Source organism: Scyliorhinus torazame, chromosome 19 (assembly GCF_047496885.1).
Source record: "Scyliorhinus torazame isolate Kashiwa2021f chromosome 19, sScyTor2.1, whole genome shotgun sequence".
NCBI classification, from domain to species: Eukaryota; Metazoa; Chordata; class Chondrichthyes; order Carcharhiniformes; family Scyliorhinidae; genus Scyliorhinus; species Scyliorhinus torazame.
In genome coordinates, this window is record NC_092725.1 from 56,646,916 (window position 1) to 56,672,578 (window position 25,663).

At 46.9% G+C, this 25,663-nt stretch overlaps 1 protein-coding gene across 40 annotated transcripts in view; it reads left to right on the top strand.

The window, feature by feature from the left end:
• The window catches only part of nrcama (neuronal cell adhesion molecule a), a 529,817-nt gene that overhangs the window by 389,432 nt on the left and 114,722 nt on the right, over positions 1-25,663 (top strand). For 37 of the 40 annotated variants that reach the window (XM_072484330.1, XM_072484333.1, XM_072484335.1 and 34 more), the window contains 6 exons: positions 2,326-2,522; positions 5,333-5,455; positions 7,560-7,730; positions 10,488-10,544; positions 17,095-17,206; positions 23,566-23,750. In XM_072484330.1, coding sequence (XP_072340431.1) covers positions 2,326-2,522; positions 5,333-5,455; positions 7,560-7,730; positions 10,488-10,544; positions 17,095-17,206; positions 23,566-23,750 — 845 coding nt within the window. The remainder of the gene's footprint in view (positions 1-2,325; positions 2,523-5,332; positions 5,456-7,559; positions 7,731-10,487; positions 10,545-17,094; positions 17,207-23,565; positions 23,751-25,663) is intronic. The other 3 variants (XM_072484320.1, XM_072484322.1, XM_072484360.1) reach the window with 1 other exon arrangement.

Consider the following 25,663-nt stretch of genomic DNA (forward strand, 5'->3'; position numbering starts at 1 on the left):
CCCCTCGCACCTTAAACCTATGCCCTCTAGCAATTGACCCCTCTACCCTGGGAAAAAGTCTCTGACTATCCACTCTGTCTATGCCCCTCATAATTTTATAGACCTCTATCAGGTCACCCCACAAGCTCTGTCGTTCCAGTGAGAACAAACCGAGTTTATTCAACCTCTCATCATAGCTAATGCCCTCCATACGAGGCAGCATCCTGGTAAATCTCCTCTGCACCCTCTCTAAAGCCCCCGAATCATTCTGGTAGTGGCGACCAGAATTGAACACTATATACGGGCAGCACGATAGCATTGTGGATAGCACAATTGCTTCACAACTCCAGTGTCCCAGGTTCCATTCCGGCTTGGGTCGCTGTCTGTGCGGAGTCTGCACGTCCTCCCCGTGTGTGCGTGGGTTTCCTCCGGGTGCTCCGGTTTCCTCCCACAGTCCAAAGATGTGCAGGTTAGCTGGATTGGCCATGATAAATTGCCCTTAGTGTCCAAAATTGCCCTTAGTGTTGGGTGGGGTTACTGGGTTATGGGGATAGGGTGGAGGTGTTGACCTTGGGTAGGGTGCTCTTTCCGGGAGCCGGTGCAGACTCGATGGGCTGCATGGCCTCCTTCTGCACTGTAAATTCTATGATAATCTATGATACTCCAAGTGTGGCATTACTAAGGTTCTATACAGCTGCACCATGACTTGCCAATTTTTATACTCAGTGCCCCGGCCAATGAAGGCAAGCATGCTGTATGCCTTCTTGACTACCTTCTCCACCTGTGTTGCCCCTTTCAGTGACCTGTGGACCTGTACACCAAGATCTCTCTGACTGTCAATACTTGAGGGTTCTACCATTTACTGAATATTCCCTACCTTTTTGTTAGACCTTCCAAAATGCATTACCTCACATTTGTCGGGATTAAACTTGGATTAAGAATAAGTCATTGTATGCGAGGCACTTAGAGATGTACTGGGGAGGAGGGGGGGAATGGTTTAGCTCAGTTGGCTGGACAGCTAGTTTGTGATGCAGGGCAAGGCCAGCAGCTCTGGTTCAATTCCCCGTACCGTCTGGGGTTATTCATGAAGGCCCTGCCTTCTCAACGTTGCCCCTTGCCTGAGATGTGGTGATCCTCAGGTTAAATCATCACCAGTAAACTCTGTCCCCTCTAAGGGGAAAGCAACCTGCGGTCATCTGGGGCTATGGCAACTTTACTTACTTTTTACTTTGAGGTGGCCTGAGCGATGCACCAAGGTGTTGTTTGGGCATCACATCTTGAAGTTGAAAGCAGGTGCGCTGCAAATTGTTTGTTCCTCCCTACATTTTTAACCCTCCCTACATTTGCCTCCCATTGTAGCTGAGCTTTGCTTCAGGCCTCCAACCTATGGAACTCACGAATCTCAATCAAACTTTGGGTCACCTAATGACAATATCTTGATTTACCCTGCCTTACTGTTCTTTGATCTTTGAACCTAAGTTATGGGTCATGCACCTTAATTTTGTTTCTCTTTTTGAAAGGCCCAGTTGACTAATTTTGCTTTAAGGCATCTTGCGGTACCCTCCGTTGTGAGACATGCGTGACCTGGTTTCCTGAACTACTTTTGCAATTAATATACTTTTTAGTGGCTGTATGTACATTTTCCCCAAAGTAATTGAGTGAATTATTGGGATTTGGGTATTTTGTCACCTTGCAGCATAATCAATGTTGTTGTGAGAGGTCAAAATCAAGGAATTTTGGCATTTGTCTTTTGCTGCACTTTGATTTTCCAGTTATTTATCTTCCAATTCAATGGGAAGGCATTTTGACTCTCAGAGGCTGGTGCAACTGTGGAATTCTTTACCACAGAGGACTGTGGAGACTAGGTCGTTAGGTATGATCAAGCTTGAGACAGACCGATTTTTAATCAGTAAAGGAATCGACGGTCATGGGGATAAGGCGGGAAAGTGGAGCTGAGGATTATCACACCAGTCATGGCAGAGCAGACTCAATGGGCCGAATGGCCTACTTCTACCCCTATGTCTTATGGTCTAACATTGGTCAGGGCATCAGGACAACTCCCTGATCCTCTTCACATCTCAGCACAAAAGGCTACGGCCTCTCCCTTAGCACTGCTTGGAAATGAAAGTTGAGGTTTTGCGCTTACCTCCTGGTGTGCACACGATCATACAACCTGCGGACTCAGAGTGGAAGTATTCCTAATGTGACCAAGACTTGACATTTTTATATTTTTTTATGGGTGATGGCATGAAACCTAGAGCCTCGTGGTGTGAATGGCATGTTAAAATTACCTTGATAACGCCTTGTTTTGATCAGCTGCTTTGTATTTCTCACCGCCTGCCGTAGGTTCTCATGGACCCGCAATGGGACCCATTTCAACCTTGACAAAGACCCTCGAGTGACAATGAAGCCAAACTCCGGGACGCTGCTCGTTGACATTGTGGGCGGTGGGAAAGCGGAAGCTTACGAAGGCGAATACCAATGCACAGCGAGGAACGATCGCGGCACAGCCGTATCCAACAAAATCATCATCCGCCAGTCCAGTGAGTAAATGTGCTGCCCGACCATTGCTTCATCGTTGTGTCATGCTTTTAATTGTCTCTGAGGGGCAGTAAGGAGCCGATAATCAAGCTGAAAATTGCTGGATCCAACTGTGATAATTATAAAGCTACCCTTCAAGACTCCCAAACATTCCCGGTGTCACTGTAGCCCTTCCCACAACAGTGTTAATTACCTTTTGTCAAATCTGTGAAATCTTACTGAAAAATATACAAAAGAGCATAATAAACAAACATAATCATCAAAGAATATATCCAATCCTAACACACACTCTCCTCCAAACATAAAAACTCCCTTAACAGCTGATGACGGCTAACTCTAACTAAAACTAAATGAACGGCTGCCGTCTTAGGTAGAATTCCTCTACCGACCCCCTAATGGTACTCAGTATCTTGGCCTGCAGGCTAATTAAGACGAGGGGCAGTGATGTTTGACAGTACTGAGCAGCACTGTAGACAGTCTGTTGGCTTTTATGGTTTGCGCCTTTTCTCAGCACTTGCTTCCAAATCCATTGTTGAGTTGTAGTTTTCTGCAACACACTGAGTTGCCTATAAGTCAATGTCTGATTTGGAGTTGTAGGTTCACTTCTCACTCTGGAGACTCAGACACACACACAGTGAGTACTGACACTACTGAGGGGATGGGTGCTGACACTGCTGGAGGTACTGCCTCTCGGATGAGACATTAAATCGGGGGCTTGTCTGCCCACCCAAGGAAATATTAACGATCCCGCAAAACTATTTGAAGAGGGGCCATGGAGCTTTCCTCATGTCCCAGGCAATATTTATCCCTCGACCCCCACTTGAAGCAGTTTATCTGGCCAAGAATCTCCTGCTTGTGAGATCTTGCTGCGAGCATTTCTACATTGCGACAGTAGCTTCAGAATACAAGGAATAAGGGGCCTGGGGGTGGGGGGGGAGGGGGGGGCATGGGCGGGGGACACACTCTAGGAACCGGAGTGTACCAGTCCAGAGGGAAGAGTGTCTGGGAACCTGGGCTGACCACACCTTCAGGGGGAAAGACTTGGGAACCTGTGTACCGCTCCTTCAGGAGGAGGGACTTGTGAACCTGTGTACCACACCTTCAGGAGAAGGGACTTGTGAACCTGTGTACCACACCTTCAGGGGGAGGGTCCTGGGAACCTGTGTACCACACCTTCAGGGGAGGGTCCTGGGAACTTGAGTGTACCACACCTTCAGGGGGAAGAGAGCAGTCCCTGCAACAGTCGGACAATCACAAAAAGCCAGTATGAATTTCTGAGCGAGTCAAGTGATTTGAAACCTTAAATGGCCCATTTTGTAGACCCAGCGCTTAGAGAGAATAATTGAACAATTATTCCACCAACTCGGAGCCTTATCCTGTACAACAAATATATATTTATTCAACATAATTCTGGAACCTTCCATGAGTCGTTGTTCTTATTTTAAACCAAAGTCCTGTCTGCCCCCCCACCCTCTCCTCAGCTGGTTGTAAAGAATCCAGGATACTGTTTTGAGGACGAGCAGGGGAGTTGTTCTCCCTGGTATTCTGGCCCATGTTCATCCCTCAATCAACATTGCTAAAGCAGATTACCCGGTCATTATGACATTGACGTTTGTGGAATTGTGCTGTGTCACCTGTCTGTTTCCGACTCTTCTTATCAACTTCATTGGCTGCAGAACCCTCTGGTCCTGAGGTCAGAAAATGACATTGTGTAAATGCAAGTCTTTCTTGAATCTTGTCAGTGGATTTGTTCCGCATCCTATCTAAATCTGTTCCGTTAATTATCTTATTTCTTTCTCTTTCGAACTAAAGACCTCTTTTTAATCGTCAAATTCATCATGCTGGAAGGTAACTGTGCGGCTGATAATTGGTTGTATCCTCGCATGAATTGGTTCCTATATTTCATTCCTGAACACCCTGCGCCTTCGACATCCTGAATTCTAACGGCACCGACTATCTTCGCTCTGCTGGGCACCAGGAAGGACAATCACCAGCAGAGCTGAATGGGGATCATTAGGATTTTGTATAGCACTCCCTCCCACCCCTTCCCCTCCCTCCCCTCACCCGCCCAGTGGCCTGGTACAAAAATGTCCTGTTCTGTCGCATCATTTGCAGGGATGAGGGCCCGATCCAGAATACTATGTGTGAAACCACACTGTTGGAATAAATGGGCTTTAATCTCTGGACCTCAAATCGTCCACTGTATGAGGGCTTAAGGAGGTTTGTTTTACGGGAAGGGGTGGGGTCGGGTCGGGGGAGCAGGGTGAAATCACAAATAGAGAAATTATTCGCTTGATAATCGAAAGATTTGTCTTGAAAACACACACTCCCTTAAATTCTGGATCGCCATATTGTCCTATCTTTGACCTACATTGGGTGTTCCTGGGACGGCCCTGACACTGTTTGTCGCAGGTTTGTGTGACTGATCCGACTCCACCTCCTTCCCCTTGTCATTTTGGTTCCCGCCCTGTGAACATGATGGGGATTTTCCTGCGGGGGGGGGGGGGGGGTTACAATCCTTGAACCAACTGTCTGAGGTATCAGTGAACAAACACTAACTCTGTTACAGTCCACTGTTTTAACAGGCGTGTTAACCTGCTGAAAATAAATAGGGTAACCAATCTGCTGGTGTGGACAGAGGAATATAATTACATTGAATGTTTGTTTGCCGAGACTTCTCAAGGTCGGTTCTAGACTATGATGTTGCCTTGGTCGAAAACCATTACCTCCCATGTAATCTGTACTGGCTGCACCATTTTTAAGGGAAAGTCTGTGGTCTTCAAACTGTGATCTGTACTGCTCCCATTTCCAGGATCCCCCATGTGGGCTAAAGAGAAGATCAATCCAGTTGTAGTCCACGAAGGGGCTAAGTTGGTCCTCCCCTGTGACCCGCCATCGGGCCTGCCACCACCCATCATCTTCTGGATGGATAACTGTGAGTACAGAGCTGAACTTTCAGGCTTGTCTTCACGCTATATAAGTAGTGGCTAATTTAGCTTGACATGTCTTTTGGGATTGGACTGTGCGCCTTAGTGTCCCTGGGCTGGGGAGTGGCGGGTGTGGGAGGGGTCGGAATCGATCCCTGCCCGGCCTTCCTGGGTGGAAGGTAAGGGAGTGGGAACAGCATTGCGATTCAGTTGTTCTGGCTGCCACAGCCAAGCAGCTGCAATCTTCCTGATGAATGTCCTCTGTATCGCGTTGCCAAGGCTTTTGATACATTATACACAACCAAGAACCAGTGAGGAGAAAAAGGGTGGGGACTGGAGGTTGTTGAGGGCATGGAGGGGGGTGGGGGTGGGGGTGGGGGTGGGGGGGGGGGGGGTGGGAGGAGATCTGGTGCAGTGTGCAAATGGGGGAGGTGAAAAAGAATAAAATTGGCACCGCCTTGCCTCTGCATGGAGAGACGTGAGGAATACCCCAGGGTATTAGAGCAGTGGGTAGAGCATTACTGCAGTGCTGAAATGCAGGAGAGCGTGACCCTCGGACATTGAGGGGAAATCACTGTCTCCAACGGTGAAACTCCTGTTTGTAGAGATGAATCCCGAGACTGTATCCTTGTGCTGAAGTTTTTCACTTTCCTGGCTTTCGAAGGGTGCCTTTGAAGGCCACTAAACCACACCAATGTCCTGGGAATCACCAAACCACCCCAACCCCCAGTCCCATGTCACCGTGAGTAAACCGCTGTCTGTTTCAAAGGGGACTGATGGACAGTGACACTGTTTGGGCCAGTTCCGCTACTTTGAAGGTGACCCAAGCCACCTGAATACTAAAGCAGTGCATGTTTGCTGTTGCTAATTCCCATTGGCAGACACGTTCAGTCTCCAGTGTTGGAAGCCAAGCAATGTGGAGAGACCACTGCCGTTACCAACCTGGCCTCTATAGAAAACTGAAAGGCAAGATGTGAACTGGCACTGTGGAAACCTGCAGGAAGGTTACAGAAGCAGCAATTCTGATGCCAACACAAGCAGTTGGATTCTGTACATCTTGCTGTGCTCTACCTTTATGGCAGGTTCTGATTCAAGCCTCACACACAAGATGACTTTTCAAAAATTATTTCATGCAAATCCCTAATTTCCTTTGAGAAGGTGATAGTGGGCCCCCTTTTTGAGCCACTTCCTCTATCCAGCAATGGTGTGGTATATCTGAGGAGCTTGCTGAGCGAGGTGAGTTAAGAGCCTGGAGTCACGTGTAGGCCAACCCAGGTGAGGACAGTAGATTTCCTTCTCTGAAGAGCATTAGTGAACCACATGGGGTTTTTACAACCATTGATTTTTAAAAATAAATACATTTAGAGTGCCCAATTCTTTTTTTTCCAATTAAGGGGCAATTTAGCATGACCAATCCACCTAGCCTGCACATCTTTGGATTGTGGGGGTGAGACCCACGCAGACAAGGGGAGAATGTGCAAACTCCACACGGACAGTGACGCGGGGCTGGGATCGAACCCGAGTCCTCGGTGCCGTGAGGCAGCAGTGCTAGCCACTGTCACCGTGCTGCCCGTCAACCATTGATGATAGTTGTCATGGTCACCATTACCAAGACTAAGGGCTGGTTTAGCTCAGTGGCTAGACAGCTGATTTGTGATGCAGAACAAGGCCAGCAGCGTGGGTTCAATTCCCGTACCAGCTGACCCGAACAGGCGGCGGAATGTGGCGACTAGGGGATTTTCACAGTAAGTTGGATTATACGCGATGGGTGCCTGACTGTATTTTCAGATTGTATTCCAACTCGAGTCAAGAGCAGAGAAGGGCTCACAGCAATGAGTGACAGCATTGCCTGAGTGAGGGAGCTTCACAGCCAGTCTGAACCCGGGGCTTTGTGCACTAAATGGCCCAGATCTTTTGGGGCATTTAATGTACACATCACAGAAGGAGAGACTGGCTGGCACGTCACAAGGTAACTCCGATCCTGGATTTGATACACTAAATGGAGCAACATGAATAGTGAAACTGTCTTCAGCGCCAACGCTATTACTGGCCACAAAATATTGGCATTTCCTAAATGGTCTAATCTTTATCCTTGCTGTTTTTTTCCTCTAGTGATGCAGAGGTTTACACAGAACGCACGGGTTTCACAGGGTTTGAACGGAGACCTGTATTTTTCAAATGTACAGCCAGAGGACACTCGAGGGGACTACATTTGCTATGCCAGGTTCAACCACACTCAAACTATTCAGCAGAAGCAGCCAATCTCTGTCAAGGTGTTGACCCGTAAGTATTACCTGGACTCTTTAATTGTGCGGGGTTGGCATCATAAATGGCGGTGCGAAGGGCAGCAATGAGAGCCCCTTACAACCTCTCATGTGTAGATGTTCCTTTAAGACATATAAATGAAGGGCTCCAGGTTCCTCAAGTCTCCTGTTGAGTTTATTGGTCTTACCAATTAGTCTTATGTTTGGGCTTTGCCCTCTTTGACAATGGAAGGATTCCTGCCCTTGCTGTCTAGTGCACCCTACTGGGAAATACAGGTGTGAAAGCAAGAGAGAGTCTCTGTGGAAGCCTTTCCCCGCCCTTAGTCAGCACTCTGACACTCCCATCTGAGGTCTCGTGTCAGCATTGGTCAATTTGGTGGTGTGCTGCGGACTTGTACCCCAAGTAAAAATCGGCACCTTTAGGAAACACTTGGGGGCTGAAGGATGGGTCGGGGAAAGAGAATAACTGGGAAGTCCACTTGGAAGAAACAGAAGGCAACACTCCTCAAAGTTTAGGAATAGTATCAATCTAATGCCGCGTCAGTACCTTGCTTGGATTGTATCCAGTTAAACACATCTATTTGTTTGCAGTATCCCTCAATTGTTTCCGAAACTCTCCCAGTAATGGATCTGTATACATTATAAACCTTATCCAAGAGAGAGAGAGGGACCTCCTCAGTCAGCTGCATGCCATGGAGAACCTGACCTTCTTCCTCTCATCAAATCAATCTCATTTGGTATGGTTTCTTGGCTCAATGTGATGTCTCTGAACGTTACTGCCTGAACGGTGTTCAGTGATAAACATGGAAGGCAACTCAAGGGGTTACAACAGCTCCAAATAGCACCAATGGAGTGAAACTTGGTGCTCTCTCTGTTTTAGCCCAGGTGCAGCTGACACCCTTATCCGTCACCTCCAGTGCCCTCCTGGAATGGCCTTCCATTTCCCACCCTCCATAATAACATGAGACCATCCAGAATCCTGCTGCCCACATCCTGATTCACGGCAAGTTCCATTCATTCACTGCCCTCGTGATCACCAAACTACATCATCTTCCACTGCAACAGTGTCCCAATTTTAAAGTACTCATGTGTTCAAACTCTTCCAATGGCCTCACTCCTCCCTATCCTGCCGTCACCTTCAGCCCTACAAACCTCCACAGGCTCTGCAATCATCCGATTCTGGCAACACTGATCTTCTTTGCCCCTCCCTTGATGGCCCTCCCTTCAGCGGCCCAAGCCCTGATTTCTGGAGTTTCCTCCCTCAATCTCCCTGCCGCTCTTGGCCTCTGAATAAGTGGCTCATTAGAACCAAGCCCTTTGATGTCACTCGAGATCGTAATTGGTGCAAGTCCAAATTTGGCACAAATTTGCCCTCCCTCTATGAAATCTTAGAATGGCTTGTCCAGTGCAGGAATCCTCTTAAGTTTGGTGTTGGGGCAGAGTAGAGAGATCTCTGCCCTGTGTGATATAGCTGACCAGAAACATCTATTCATTATTCTGGACTAAATTTGAAGCCAACACCAGGGTCCCACTGGCCTGAAAGTTGGGGCTCGTTGCTTCTTATAAATTTTGGAGCATCTAGTTTTACGTAATATTTTCAACAGCCTTTGAACAAAACAGCCCTTGCAATGACCCAGTACGGCATTGGTACACACCCGTGGTGTCCCCTGTGGAGTGGCAACCTCTTTAAATGATCACTTCCAGAAAATTAGCGGAGAGAGAAGTTTGCCATCAATGCATTTTATTTGTATCGCTATTCTTCCACAGTTTATCCCAAGGTCTGAGTTTCCTTTCAACAAAATTGATTTGGATATTTTCAGCTGATAGATATTTTTCAGAGGATAGATGTGGATCCTCATGCGTTGTACGACTGAAAAAGGCACATTTCTGGACGTGTGGAAAAGGGAAAGGATACTAACTGTCGGTTAGTGTTGAAATTCAACGAACCCCCCCATTCCTCGGCACATTTTCCCATTGCGGGAATGGTGAGAATTGGCCACTGGCGGGATATTCTCGCCCTGCCTAAGTCTGCGGGCACGGCTCGTCCACCCTGCCTCTGGGAAACCTGCCACTGGGAGACAACTCCGGCGGGAAGGGCCAGAAGATCCAGTCATTGGGAAGGGCGGAAGGTCCCACCCAAAGTCTTTCTGCAATTGGAATACTGAAGAGGAGACCACGTTGTGAGCAGTGAATAGAGTATGCTAAATTGAAAGCAGTACAAGTAAATCGAGGGGCGGGGTAAAGGAGGTGGTAAAATGGTAGGTGTTGCCTCTCTTGCGTTTGTCTGGGAACATGCTGTAGTGGTGGACGTGACTGAGGAGTGCGCCAGAGTGTCACAGGGGAAAAGAATGGTCCCTTCAGAATGCTGAAAGGGGAGGGCAAGAGCAGACATGTTTGGCTGTGGCATCAAACTGAAGATGGGGGACATAGAGGAAGAGGATCTGTTGCCTGTGGAGGCTGTTGGGGTAGAAGGTACGGACAAGGGGAGCCCTGTATTGGTTGAGGAAGGGAGGGCGGGAAGGGGTAAGAGCGGAAGTACAGGAAACAGTCGGACACGATGAAGAGAACTTTCAACCACGGTAGGTGGGAATTCTCAGTTGAGGAAAAAGGAAGAGCTCATATGGAAGTTTGCACTGTCTGAACAAATGTGCCGGAGACGGAGAAACTGGGAGAACGGAGTGACGTCCTTACAGGAAACAGGGTGTGGAAAAGCATCAGCCCTTTGTTGTTCTTGGCTGGTTTGCCCCATATGTTTATAATCTTCTGTTTATTTCAGTTGATGCCACCAATGAGACTTATGCAATTTATTCGAATGGCACTGAACTGTACGGTGGTGAGTTATCATGCCCCCTAGTGTTTATGTTTTAAAACCAGTAGACTTTGGCGTCTGCCCGTAACCATTTCTAATTCTGAACCTAACCAAGGTGTTACTAAAATCAGTCTCGTTATCTCTTTCCATCTAATTAACGTGACAATAATCCGGGCAGTAAGATCAATTTGCTGCTTGTTGGTGAGCTAACACAATGACGTCTGTTCGCTGTAAATGTTGTGTGCATCCACAAACTAACAGAGACTATCCAACCTCAGTGCGGTTTGCCCGCATGGTGCTTGCTGTTTACTGGGTGGGGAGAGGTCAGTGTCACTGCCGTGTGTCCACTCTTAGACAGATGCACCAGGTATGCAAACAACATCTGGGAGCCTACCCTACCCCCACTCCTGATGGTGGACCTGTGCTCCAGAAATGTATCCACGAGGCGAGGGAAGCAGGCTCATCGATGATGCCCTCTGCAGTCAAATAGTTTGTCAATGTTCGTGGGTCAGCTCATGTGCACAAGGAATTATCACTGCACAAGATGTCTACCAGGCTGTTGGTATCTGTGTCAATGCACACTTCTCAGGAGAGGAGGAAGAGCACCGTGTGGGAAGAACTGCAAACCTTTCCCATCCTTTAATGATTATTAATATTTAGTATATCCCAAATCAGTCTTCACATTGCTGAGCATATCAAACCAGTCTTCAAGGTTTGGGGTGGGAACCATTGAAACTATCATTTGTTGATGAGTTTCTAAACCTCCCACTAACTTGATTTCAGAACTGTTGAACATTGTTTAGAATAATTGAAATATGCAAGTTGACATGTTATTTTGGCAGTGTGCATATAGGTCAAGGACACTGAAAGATTTGTGTATTTTCCTAAACTGTACGATTGGTTTTGTGTCCTCCTCCAAACCTGGGCTCCCAGTAGTGGATGGGGATGGCGAGGTGGGATGGTACTCAAAGGGAGCTCAAATCACAGCAACAGCACTACGCTGTCATATTCCTATCTCCAACACATCACGGGACTGAATGTATTCCCTCTTCTGATTCGAAAGTGATGACACTGGAAAGTCAAACTGATTCTACCTGGTTTATACATACCCGACAAGGCACGAAGGGGCCGTCGCTTCCTTATAGTCTAATTTGTTTGAAAATTGTAATTGTCCACCATTTCAAGAGTACATTGATGCCAAATGCAAATAGAAAATTCCGGAAAATTCTATGGAGTGAGACACAGAGTTAACATTTCGGGAGTGCGACCTTGTATCAGTACAATGGTGCCAAATTCCTGGCCGCCATATTTCAGTAGCTCGAAGGGCTATGCCTTTACTCTGTTGCAAGTGACATTGGTGTAGGTTCGTGGAGTGAACCTCAGTGCAGGTGATCGTGGCTTAGCAGATTGGAGAAGTATGGTGTTCTGGGCTTTGATTGGGACATGCCAATCTCAGGGCATTGCCAATCTCCACATCTGGTTTTCCTTTGTCCCCATCTCTTACCCCCTCGAGGTAACATTGAGATTCAGTTAACTGCAAGCTTGCCCCCTCCCTTCTCGATAAGCACGCGCCAAACATACCAGAGGATGAGATGCCATCCGAAAGGACTCCGGTTGCATGAGTCAGATCATGTCTCGCCAAACCTGAGCACCATCTCCAATTACTTGTCACGTTGCCGAGAAACCGGATTGAAAATCTTTTGCCTCAATGAAAAGAAGTGGAAATAGAATCCCGAGGTGAGTTCTCAGTCATCTGTAGTTAGAAAAGAGACTTCAAAGTCTAGTGGGCAGGGTTGCTGGTTAAGGAAGAGTAATTACTGTGAGGAAGTGATTGCGCACCAACGATCTTTATCAGAGCAAATAACAAGTAAAAACAAGCTCAATAGAGTGAACAGCAAAGGAGCTTTTCAGTTCACTAAGTGCAGTCCCGCCTGCTCTATTGTGGGCCTTCAATTGGCAGGTTGACTATCAGATAATTAGGGAATGTAAAATTAGTCTTCACATGTTTATGGTGCTGTTTGCTGGACCGTTAAAATTGGATGCACCTTTAAACATTCACCAATACCTGATAAAAATAAGACTTTAAAAATATGCAGATCGCAGCTTAGAAATTGACTTTTGAAGCCTCCAAAAATGCTTCCAAAAACAGGGGTCAACTTCCACACCTGGCACAAAATGTGAACCACTGGTGTGGGGTAGTCACCATTTTGAAAGGTGAAAAAAACCCCCAAGTAATTCATGTTGAATTAACGTGCATGGTTTATAGAGTGAATTAATTGTACAAAGATACCTTTGACGACAAAGTTCTTTTTAAAAACATCAAATTTATTGTCTTCAGATTCCCCTCCGAGTTCAAGTTTGTTCCCAGTCACTGTGCTCATGGCATCATTTAAAAAAAAATTGAAAGTACCCAATTCATTTTTTCCAATTAAGGGGCAATTTAGCGTGGCCAATCCACCTACCCTGCACATCTTTGGGTTGTGGGGGCGAAACCCACGCAAACACGGGGAAAATGTGCAAACTCCACACGAACAGTGACCCAGAGCCGGGGTCGAACCTGGGACCTCGGCGCTGTGAGGCAGCAGTGCTAACCACCACCACCATGCTGCCCTGTGCCCATGGCATCATGATGAGGATCCCAATCTGGATCAGATTTGGCACTTTCAGTTTCAGAACTATCCCTCTCCTGAAATCATCTTCCTCTTCATCCACTGAAATGGAAATTCCACATTTTTTTGAACAATCTTGGTGGCAGTCGATATCTCAAAACCACATTCACATCAACGGGGCATTATGTAGACTTCCACTTTCTGTGAAGGATATTTTCTCCATCAACCGTCCACTTTTTCCATTTGCCATGAACATGACCCTTGAATGGCTTGTTCAGAAAAGCATCCAAAGGTTGAGCTACGGACGTGAGATGTCCCAGTATAACTGCAATACGGGTACGATTTCTTCACAGGCGCCTCTTGATCTCATCAGTTATATGAGATGTGAACATGTCCCACACTAATAAGCTGCATTCTTTACATGGGCCACTGGGATGCCTCTTTCACACATTATCCTCACCCTTATATATCCAACCGTTGTCAGGGACAAGCTCAAAAACTGCAGCCATCTTGATTTTCAGACTGGTTTTACATTTTTAAAATTTCCACAGGTTTTCATTTCATTCCGTCCGCCACGTAGCCAAGTGAATCCCGCCTTCTCATGTTTTCACCAGAACTCTTTTCAAACCTTTCCAATCCTGCTGATCATATCGAAATTCAGCGGCATTTCACCCACGTTGCCAATGTGGCACAATGAATACTCGTGTTTTTGGCGCAGTCTGGTGCCGAATCGCCGGTAATATTGGCATTGAGATCTTTTGGTAGTTTCTGAACAATATTGGTCTCCTCACGCAACATCTGACTGTACAGTTCCTTAAAACAGCTAGTAACTAGCTGTTGGTCTGCAATCTTTACAGGACTTGGGGTTTGGTCCACTTATGTTTTATGCATTGCGTTCCATCGTTTTGACAGTTTTCGAGGAAACATTCAGATGCCTGCTTCCGACGATCTGGCCAGTGGCTGCTCACTGTTTTCGTAGTGTATTTGGTCTTGGGCATCTTCTTCCGGGCAGATTCCTCCACCTTCCATTCTTGCACCGGTTTTTCACTGACACTCCCTGGCTGCAGCAGAAATATTTGATGAGTTCGCCAGTGTTCCGGCTTTTAGCTTGAAAGCAGCTTTGTATGTCGTTGTTTTGCTGGAGGACCCATTTCTGTTCGCCACTCGCCATTCCATGCATGGTCTGCTCTGCGTGGCCGTGTCTTAAATCTGCGCCCATCATCTTTGCAACGCATCCCGTATCACCCGCTTGATCCCCTGTGTTGACTTAATGTATCAGATAGGTAAAAGATGCTATTCTGGAATGAAAGATTGAGGTCAACTATGTACACAAACATAGCGTTTCAGAGTTGAAAAGTGTGGTGGGGGGGGGGGGGGGGTGGCAGGGGAAGGTCAACTTACATGCTGAGTATATGCAACAGAATGAATTTTGCCCTTCACCTTATATGTTTGTGTTAAGATCCCGGACCAGGCACCAACACCTGTTAGGATACCAGACAAGAACCCCAAATACTTTTTTTAAAAAATTGTATAACTGTGAGGGAAGGGTACTTTGCTTCAGGAGTGATTCCACTGAGAAATAGGTCTTTTATATTAAAACACACTTTTTTCTTAACACAGTATTAAACTACATTAAGATCACAGAAAATATTTTACAATTAACAGTTAAACAATTCTTAATAATAAAAGGAAACATTTTAACTCTTCTATCTACAATCAAGCAAAGCCCATCACAGGTCAAAAGCCACTTATAAATAAAGTTAGCAAACACCGGGTTACTTGCTGTACACTTGTATAGAGATTGACTGCTTGAAGAGAGAGAGAGAACTCCTTTCAGGCACCAGCTGCAAGTCTTGCTGCCTTTTGGAGACTAAAACTTAACCTGACAGCCGTTGGCTAAAAACCTGCTCAACTTCAAGCTCCAATCAAAAACTAATAGCTAAACTGCCACTACGGATCTGGCTCTTCCCATTAATTACATAATCTCTATCCCACTAACTGGGTTATGACCATTTTACTAAGGCTGACCACAACCACTCAATTATCTCAAAAACCTCAGAGAACCTTCTTTCTATAAACAAAATTCCATTAGTACTGTATAAGTAAACTATATACATGGTTGGAATGAATGAACTTTTACTACACCTCAATTTCCCCTTTTGCAGCCACAGTGTCTGGATACCTAAATGGAAATTCTTTAATAATATTACTGCAAAGGATATATATACCTGAACTCAGGCATTAAAAACATTACTGCAGATGTAAAATACAATATATATAAAACATTCATCGCACGTATTTGCCTGTTATGCCATGATCTAGATTGCCAAATGGATAAACTACAGCTGCTGGCTTCCTCCAGTCAGGGAGCACCACGGGACACTTCCACTGGCTCCTTGACAGAACAAACTGACCATGGCCAGGATCGATTAGGTGGGCTTTTGGCCATTTAGCTTTCCTCCCCACCAAAATCAGGGGCTACATTTGGAACCTGAGAACCAGATGAGCAGCTCATTTTGACAGTTTTATACCCTCTGAATATTCAATAGCCAACAAGGTGGTAGTTGGAATGTGAGAATAATGCAGCATAGAAATTCTGCCTACTGTGTCTGTGCTCTTTCTGTGTAAGAGTTGTCCAATTAATCCCAATCCACTCAGCTCTTCTAGCAGTGTGAATGTTTCCTGTGCAAAAATGTGTCTAATTCTGTTTTGAATCAGGGGTCTTGCAGCCTCAGCGCTATACATTATCTAGAGTTTGTACTAGGTTAGGTGAGAGCTAAGGGAATTAGAATGTTTGAAAAGGCCATGATCAGAAATGTTGATCCTATTGGATTTTTTTTCTCTTGGGACATCTGGAGCCTGTGGACAACATATTTAAACCTAATAGCAAGCACGTTGTCATTGCCAAGGTTTCCAAGCTGAGGAAAATAAGTTTTTCTGCAAAATAAACCATTCCTGACCCAAAATCTGGATTTTGAATAGTCTAATTATCCCTACAAGAGTAGGGAAGGAAGGAACGTTTTTTGGGGGGGAAGAAAAATCAAATTGACTTGGCACACATGATTAGAAACCTTGATTGATTTTGTGACCACAATTAAAGACCAATATTCTAATCTTAATGCATTCAGTGTCCCCAACTGTGCTTGGATGTATTCCAGGAGATTATCGTCACATGACCTCTAAATGTCCTACCCCTGCACTCTCGCCATTGGTCACAAACATACGCTTTGTTACTTGACTGGATAGTTCTTGCATTTCAGTCAAACAATCCTGTCATGATATCCACATCAGCATATCATGGTGCAATCACACACACACTGATGGACAGGCAGTTGGACCAACCAACACACACACAACATTGCAGCCAATCACCAATGAGAGCACACGCACTATAAAACAGGGAACACCACAGTTCCCGCTCATTCTACCAGGAGATAGCTCAGAGCACAGAGCTCACAGCGTGCCACTCAGACATACACCATGTGCTGAGTGCCTCACTAAGATAGTGCTAGGGCTGGGTCCACAGGTTAGCTGGTGAAGCATGTACCCAAGCCAGTAGTTAGTTGTTACCGTTGATTAGACAATAAAACAGAGTTGTACCATCTACAGCCGTGTTGGATCATTTGTGCATCGGAACACCCAACACGACAAATCCCATCTCCGATCTGTTTATAACTAATCAAGAAAGTGTTCTAGGGAACGAAAAAAACCCGCGGCGATTTTCCTCCCTGGTTGCTCATAGCTAGCGGCTTGGAGATTAATCTTAAATCCCGGACCCAAAATATATCTGACTCTTCTTGTTCGTCCTTTCTCACTAATTGTTACTAATTATAGATTAGTGCTCCTCTTAAGCAGTTTCCGGATCTTTCTGCCTGCAGTTAACCTTCGATTGCTACTCTCGAGTGCTCACCAATAGCTATGCGGTTTGGTTCTGTTGATCACTTCAATGGTTTGTGTCCTTACAGACAGCCCTGTGGGAGAGCGAAGGCCCACCATTATCAGCCCCAAAGGAGCAAGCAGCAGGAAGACCGTATTGAGAGGACAAATCCTGTACTTGGAATGTATCGCTGAAAGCCTGTAAGTTTACCTGTTCCGTTCCCGGAGGTTTTGCTCCCCATATGTTGGAGGTGCCATTTTTCAAATGTGAGGTTAAAGCGAGACCCCATCTGCTATATTCAATTGGCATAAAAGATCCCATGGTCTTGTACTGAAGAACATCAGGTTGCTGCTCTGACCAATATTTATTTTCCAATCAACATCACTAAAAACTGATGAAATAAGAAGCAGAAAATACTAAGCAGATCCAGCAGCCTCTGAGGAGGAAGATAGTGGCAACGTGGTAATGGCTAGTAGCCCAGAGGCTCAGGCTAATGCTCTGGGGACACAGGTTCAAACCCACCATGGCAGCTGGCGGAATTTAAATTAAATTAATTGATCTGGAATTGAAAGTTAGTCTCAGTAATGGGGACCATGAAACTATCAACGATTGTGGTTAAAAACCCCACCTGATTCACTAATGTCCTTTAGGGAATGAAATCCGCCGTCCTTGCTTGGTTAGGCCCACATGTGACTCTTAACTGCCCTCTGCAATGGCCGAGGAAGCCACACAGTTCAAGGGCAATTAGGGATGGGCAGCAAGTTCTGCCCTTGTCAGCTACACCCACATCCCATGAAAGAATCCATTTTTAAAAAGGTCAGTGAGCTTTAAGCTGTACTGGAAAAAGTTGGAGATGTAACAGGTTTAAGCAAGTGCTGAGGATTTAGAACTTAGAACATACAGTGCCGAAAGAGGCCATTCGACCCATCGAGTCTGCACCGACCCACTTAAGCCCTCACTTACACTTTATCCCCGTAACCCAATAACCCCTCCTAACCTTTTTTGGACACTAAAGGGTACTTTAGCATGGCCAATCCACCTAACCTGCACATCTTTGGACTGTGGGAGGAAACCAGAGCACCGGAGGAAACCCACGCCGACACGGGGAGAACGTGCAGACTCCGCACAGACAGTGACCCAGCGGGGAATTGAACCTGGGACCCTAGCGCTGTGAAGCCACAGTGCTAATCACTGTGCTACCATGCTGCCCAGACAGGGTGGGAGGAGGGGGGTGGGGGTGGGGGGGGGGGGGGGGGGGGGAGGGGGAAAGGGTTGAAGGAAGAAATAGGAAGATGTGTGACACGGTGGAAAGTTAGCACTATTCTATCGCAGATTTTCCTGTTCTTTTTTTTACATTTCCTCCCTTTCTCTGCATAGACCATAAGATAAAGGAGCTGAATTTGGCCATTTCGCCCATCACATCTGCTCCGCCATGCATGTGTTTGAAACCATCTCCAACTTTCCCCACCTGTTATGAACTGATTAGTGACCCGTAACTTCTTGCTGAATGTATACAAAGTTTGAAAGCCCAGTTATCCACAAAGTGAATAAAGCCACAAAGTTTAAACAAACAAAATCAACTTTGGCATAAAAGCCAGAAAAATAAAACAATCTACAATATCGATCCTTTTTTAAAAAAAAGTATTTTTATTGAGGTTTTGCAGAATTTTTCATAATAAACCAGTAGTAACAATAATAAAACAAACTAGAGTGAACATTAACATAGTGCAAAATGAGAATATACAATAACAATTGAATAGACATTACCCCACGCGACTCAGTCTTCCCACACCATCCCAATGAAGCACTCACGCCCCCCCACCCCCCCTCAACGGATTGCTGCTGCTGCAGACATTTTCATTTTCCCCGAGAAAGTCGACGAAGGGCTGCCACCTCCGAGATAACCCTAGCGTAGAGGCAAACTTTATTTTCTTAAGGCAAACTTTATTTTCTCCAGGCTGAGAAAGCCAGCCATGTCGTTAACCCAAGTCTCTACACTCGGGGGCTTCGAGTCCCTCCACATTAATAAAATCCGTCTCCGGGCTACTAGGGAAGCAATGGCCAAGTTGCCCTCGCGAACCCTTGCCAGAACTCTCTAAGCTCCGGGCATGCCCAAAACATGTGGACATGGTTTGCAGGGCTGCCCTTGCATCTCATACAACTGTCTTCCACCCCAAAAAACTTGCTCATTTTCACTGCCGTCATATGTGTCCGGTGGACCACCTTAAATTGAATTAGACTGAGCCTGGCACATGATGAGGAGGAATTAACCCTGCCCAGGACCTCAGCCCACAGACCCGCTTCCAACTCCTCACCCCTCACCTAGCTCCTCCTCCCACTTGCCCTTGAGCTCCTCCACTGGTGTTTCCTCCGCCTCCCGTAGTTCCTGGTAGATATCCGACACCTTCCCCTCCCCCACCCAGGTGCCGGAGACCACCCTGTCCTGTATCCTCAGTGGCGGCAGAGTCGGAAAGGCCATTACCTGTTTTTTCAGGAAGGCTCGTACTTGCAGATATTTAAAGGCGTTTCCTGGCAGCAGATTAAATTTGTCCTCTAGCGCCTTCAAACTGGGAAAGCTTCCGTCTATGAACAGATCTCCCATCCTTCTGATGCCTGCCCTCTGCCAGCTCTGGAACCCACCATCCATCCTACCCGGGACAAACCTGTGGTTGTTACATATCGGGGTCCAGACTGACGTTCCCTCCACCTTCTTGTACCTCCTCCACTGTCCCCAGATCCGCAGTGTCGCCGCCACCACCGGACTTGTGGAGTAACGGGTCGGCGAGAACGGCAAAGGAGCCATTATCAAAGCTCCCAGACTAGTACCTTAACATGACGCCACCTCCAGCTGCTTACAATATCGATCTTGTATTCTAACATTCAGACGTAACATGGGATCAATAAGAATTAACCGGTAAACTATGGTCAAACACTACACATTGCACATTTAAATGGCAGACACGCCCACGCCAGATCCCATGGATTTCTCAGTAACCCATCCAGATATCAGTGACCACTGTGAGTCAAAAAATCTCTTTAAAACTGTGTACTTCATGAAAGATTTCAACTTTTCACCTTTGCAGATTTAGCCTCCGAGTTCCCTCAAAAGCCAGACTGCATCAACGACTGCTCATTTCCTGATGGTTCAATCTCTTCTCCTGAGATTGCGGACCATGGGATTCGCAAAGCTGCACTTTCACCTCTAATTATCAGCTCATTTCCAACTACTTCATAGACCTCTAGCTTTATTAAGCTAACACTGCCCAGTTTCCCGTGTACATGGAGCTATAAATGGCCCCCCAGACCTCTCAAAGCCCTGACTGCAATGAACAGCTTCTAGGGCTTCTCTGTCAGCTGCAACCACACGAGGACCATGTTGCAACTCTCAACTGCATCGATTGGCTCCCAGTGCTTTTTCAGAGCCCTTGTCTGGAGCCTGCTTTGTATAGACCATTTCTCTGCTGCATAATGCTCAGATCAATTAAAATCAGACCTCCTTCTTTAACTCCACCCATCTTCATGACAACGTAGCCTTTCAGGATTCACTGAATACTTTTAAACTAATTTAGGGCTAATCTACAAAACAAAAACACTCTCTCGACTGCACTTCTTTGCAAGCAGTACAGCTACCATGGCCAGGATTTTCAACCCCTCCCGCCGACGGGATTTTCCGGTCCCACCAAAGGTGATCCCACGCGATGTGTTCCCGGTGGCATAGCCGGCGAGCAACGCAAATGGCTCTTGCTATTGGCAGCACCGGATGATCCCGCCAGCCGTCTATGGCGAGTGGCCTCTGGCTCCAGACAACCCGCCACGGCGGGGAGTGGGGAAATCCCAGCCCATGTCTCCAGCTCACCAGCTCCGTAGGCCCACCTGCTGTTTTATGGCTCTCATCACTTCCAGTCTGACTCCATTAAATAACCATGGGCGAACTTGCACTTTTCGCGAGATGTTTTTAGAAGTCTCCAAAGCCCAGGACTAAACATAATAATAATAATCTTTATTGTCTCAAGTAGGCTTACATTAACATGCAATGAAGTTACTGTGAAAAGCCCCTAGTCGCCACATTGCGCGCCTGTCCAGGTACACAGAGAGAGAATTCAGAATGTCCAATTTACCTAACGACATGTCTTTCGGGACTTGTGGGGGGAAACCAGAGCACCCGGAGGAAACCCACGCAGACACGGGGAGATCATGCAGACTCCGCACAGTTAGTGACCCAAGCCGGGAATCAAACCTGGGACCTTGGTGCTGTGAAGCAGTATGAACGAGATATTCATCCTGTTTCTCCACAGATGCTGCCTCTTTCTTTCTTTCCACTTACATTTCAGATTTCAAATAACTGCAGTAATTACGTTTTCTCTTGTGTAAAAATTGATGATCTGGCCATTTATCTTGTTGCTGCCTGCAAGATCTTGTGTGCGCACATTTTTAAAAATTTGTTCATGGGACATGGGCATTGCAGGCTGGGCCAGCAATATTGACCATCCCTAATTGCCCTTGAGGGGGCAGTTACGAGTCAACCACACTGCTGTGGGTCTGGATAACATGTAGGCCAGACCAGCTAAGGATGGCAGATTCCCTTCCCTGAACCACATTAGTGAACCAAATAGGTTTTTATGATAATTGCCAATGGTTTCATGGTCATCATTAGACTTTAATTCCAGATTTTTAATTTTAATTCACATTTCACCATCTGCAGTGGTGGGATTTGAACCTGGATCACTAGAGCATTACGTTGGATCTCTGGTTTACTAGTGACAACACTACTACACCACCGCCTCCTCCCCACATTCACAAAGTGCCTATGTTTTGTAAAGGCAAGAAGAGTCCACATTGAGTTGGTTGAAACAAAAAACGTATTTGGTTTTGCAATTACTATTATTCGCAGCTCAAATCGTTCTCTACTGAGCCTTCTCCAGTCTTTGCCTTACTGGACGACTCTATATAGTGGGCAGCACGGTAGCACAGTCGCTTCACAGCTCCAGGGTCCCAGGTTCGATTCCCGGCTTGGATCACTGTCTGTGTGGAGCCTGTAGGTTCTCCCCGTGCCTGCGTGGGTTTCCACCGGGTGCTCCGGTTTCCTCCCACAGTCCAAAGATGTGCAGGATAAGTGGATTGGCCATGTTAAATTGCCCTTAGTGTCCAAAAAGGTTAGGTGGGGTTACTGGGTTACGGAGATGGGGTGCTCTTTCCAAGGGCCGGTGCAGACCCGATGGGCCGAATTGCCTCCTGCCCTGTAAATTCTATGATTTATACACATCCAGTCGTTGTTCAAGGTCCCCCGTTCCCTTAACAGGAGAGCTCGTATTCCGCAAGATCCACAGGGTAGTTAATCATCCCTACCCCGTAAGACCCCGTGTGGGTTATAACACTTCACTTCAAAAGTACTTGGATGGCTGTAAAGCCCTTGCGACGTTCTGAGTTTGCAAAACGAGCTTTATCACTGCAAAGTCTTTTAGGTCCTCCTTGATGTGAGCTAGATTAAGAATTGGCATTTCTAGTGCAGGACTTCAAGCTACCTGAGGGCGAAAGAGGAGCTTGGACATGGGCAGTAGGTTATTGCTCCCCCTAAATTGCCTCTAAATTGCCACACTAAATTGCTTCTTAATTGGAAAAAAAGAATTGGGTACTCTAAATATTTTTTAAAAGAACCTCGGAGGATGGAACAAAGAACTGTGATTATCCAATGTTCCCTGGCCTCAGGACATCCCAAAGCCCGTTGCAGCCAATGAAGTGCTTTCTGAAGTATAGTCACTGTTGTATTGTAGGAAAAGCAGCCCATTTGTGCATAGCAAGCTCCCATATACAGCAATGTGATAATGGCCTGTTGAACAGTTATTTACTCGTGTTGGTTAAGCGCGAATATCGGTTAGGTTGTCGTGGAGAAACCCCCTACATTTCTTCGAATAGTGCTGTGATCTTTTATGCCCGCCTGAGAGGGCCGATGGGAATGACTTTAAATTCGCATCTGAAAGACAATGTGGCCCTCCTTCAGCACCGCACTGAAAAGTACAGAAACCCCCAAACACAGGCTTGCAAAGAACCCGCTTGTCATAATATACACCAGTATATTATGGTGCAGACATACACAGACACACTAATGGACATGCAGTGGGACCAATCAGCATACACAACACCGCACACAATCACCAGTGAGAGCACACGCACTATAAAGACGGGACAGGAGAGTTCCCACTCATTCTAGTAGCAGCCAGCTCGGAGCACAGAGCTCACAGCCTGCAACACAGGCATTCGCCATGTGCTGAGTGCATAACCTGGTTTGGACTAGGCAAGGGTCAACAGTTAAAGCTGGTGTTGCATTTACCCACAGTTCAAGTATGGTAATATAGTTAACCTTATAATAAAATAGAGTTGCACCACTTCCAGTGTTGGTGACCTGTTTGTGATCCAGAACACCCAACACATCACCGCTGAAAAGCTGATTTCGCCTTTTGCATAGACGTAAGATTTTTTTGGGGGGGAAAATAGACCCATGCACTGAAATCCCTAACGTCTGATGCCTACTTTCATCTGAGGCTCATCCATTCTTTTCTAGGCCGACACCAGCCATCCACTGGACCAAGGAAGGAGGAGAGTTACCCAGCCACAGGACCTTTGAGATCAATTTTAAGAAGACCCTGAAAATTATCGACGTCTCGGAAGCGGATGCCGGGAAATACAGATGCACAGCGAAGAATTATTTGGGAACCAGTACACACGTCATTTCAGTCACGGTCAAAGGTACAGCTCTGCTTTCACGGAAATGAGCGTCTTTGACGCACAAGTGTATTGGGTGTGTCCTTATGATGAGAGAGCAATCTAATGTTACGGGCTATTTTTCTGAAAGACAGAATTGTATTTTTACAGCCTCTTCTCAAAAAGCATTCCAGTGAATTGCAGGGTTTGTTCAGCCGGCAGCCATTTTGCACAGGATGATGTGATGAATAACTAACTAAGCTGTTGTATTGATCAGCTGTGACATTGGTGGTTTGAGAATGGGAGAACAGGGATACCGAGCTACCAGAGGTACCTGCTGCCTGACTGCACCCTCTCAGGATCCGACAGTCCAGACAGGGGCCCAGTGCAAGGCTATGCACCTTGAGCAATTGTACAGGCCCAGGATGCCAAAAGAGGGTGTCCTTCCCCTTCGCCCGACTGTAAAACACACCAGTGCACCCAGCGTTCAAACAGGTCAGCTGGTGACCAAAATGGCAGTGTATTAATAATCACTTATTTTCACGTTGTTGAATATACCGGTGCTGATCACTTCCGTTGCGGCGATGCCCAGCTAAGCCGCACGTTTTGGCGGCTCCAGCTCAAACGGACCTTCGGGCTCTTTTAAGAGCCCCAACGGGAAATTTTTTCAGGACGAAACCCGGTGTGGGGTGAGTTAACAGGGAGTCCCCCCCCCCAACGAAACAGAAAAATATCAGTGGCGGTGGCTACATCACGAAGAATCCTCGAGGAAAGGGACAGGAGGAAAAAAGAAGCAAGATGGCGGCGGAGAAAGCCCAGGCGACATGGGGGCCCGATCAAGACGAATTCTTAAGAAGGTGTGTGGAGCTACTTAAGAAGGAGGTGCTGACCCCGATGCTACAGGCAATTGAGGGGCTTAAGGAGGCACAAAGGACCCAGGAGACGGAGCTCCGCGTGGTGGAGCAGACGGTGACGGATAATGAAGACGAGATCCTGGGCCTGGCGGTCAAAACACAGACGCACGAGGCGCTCCACAAAAAGTGCATTGAAAGGATTGAGGCCCTAGAAAACAGAGCACGAAGGAAGAACCTTCGGATCCTGGGTCTTCCTGAGGGAGTGGAAGGAGCGGACTGCGGGGCTTACGTGAGCACGATGCTAAGCTCGCTGATGGGAGCTGAGGCCCCTTCGGGCCCCTTAGAAGTGGAGGGGGCTCATCGGGTCCCTGCGAGGAGACCAAAGGCGGGAGAACCACCTAGGGCGACAATTGTGCAATTTCATCGCTTCAATGATAGAGAAGTGGTTCTAAGATGGGCCAAAAAGGTACGGAGTAGTAGATGGGAGAATGCGGTGGTACGGGTGTACCAGGATTGGAGTGCGGAGGTGGCGAGAAGGAGGGCGAGTTTTAATCGAGCCAAGGAGGTGCTACACAAGAAGAAGGTGAAGTTCGGGATGCTGCAGCCGGCGCGACTATGGGTCACGTACCAGGAGAGACATCACTACTTCGAAACGGCGGAAGAAGCATGGACCTTTATTAAAGACGAGAAACTGGATCGGAACTGAGGGACTGATCTTAGAGGGGAAATGACACTGCCGATGTATATAGGGATGTAAATTAGGAAGGGGGGGGACACTAAGAAATGTGGGCGCCGGTGGGGGGAAAGAAGAGACATAGGCGGGGATGAGGAATGGGAGTGGGGCGGTAGGGGGAGCTGCGCCACAAGAGGCGGGACAACTACAGAGAATACGGGGCCTACTGTCCTTGTTCCCACGCCAGAAAGGTGATGGCGGGAAGATAGGCGCAAGGTAGATGGGAGTTCCCCACACGGGGGGGGTCAAGGAGCGAGCGGGAGAAGCCGGGGTCAGTTGAAGTCTGCTGACTTTCGGAAGTAATATGGGGGGAGCAATCATGCTAGATGGGGATCTAGCGAGGGGGGGGGAGGATAACTGGGTTGCTGCTG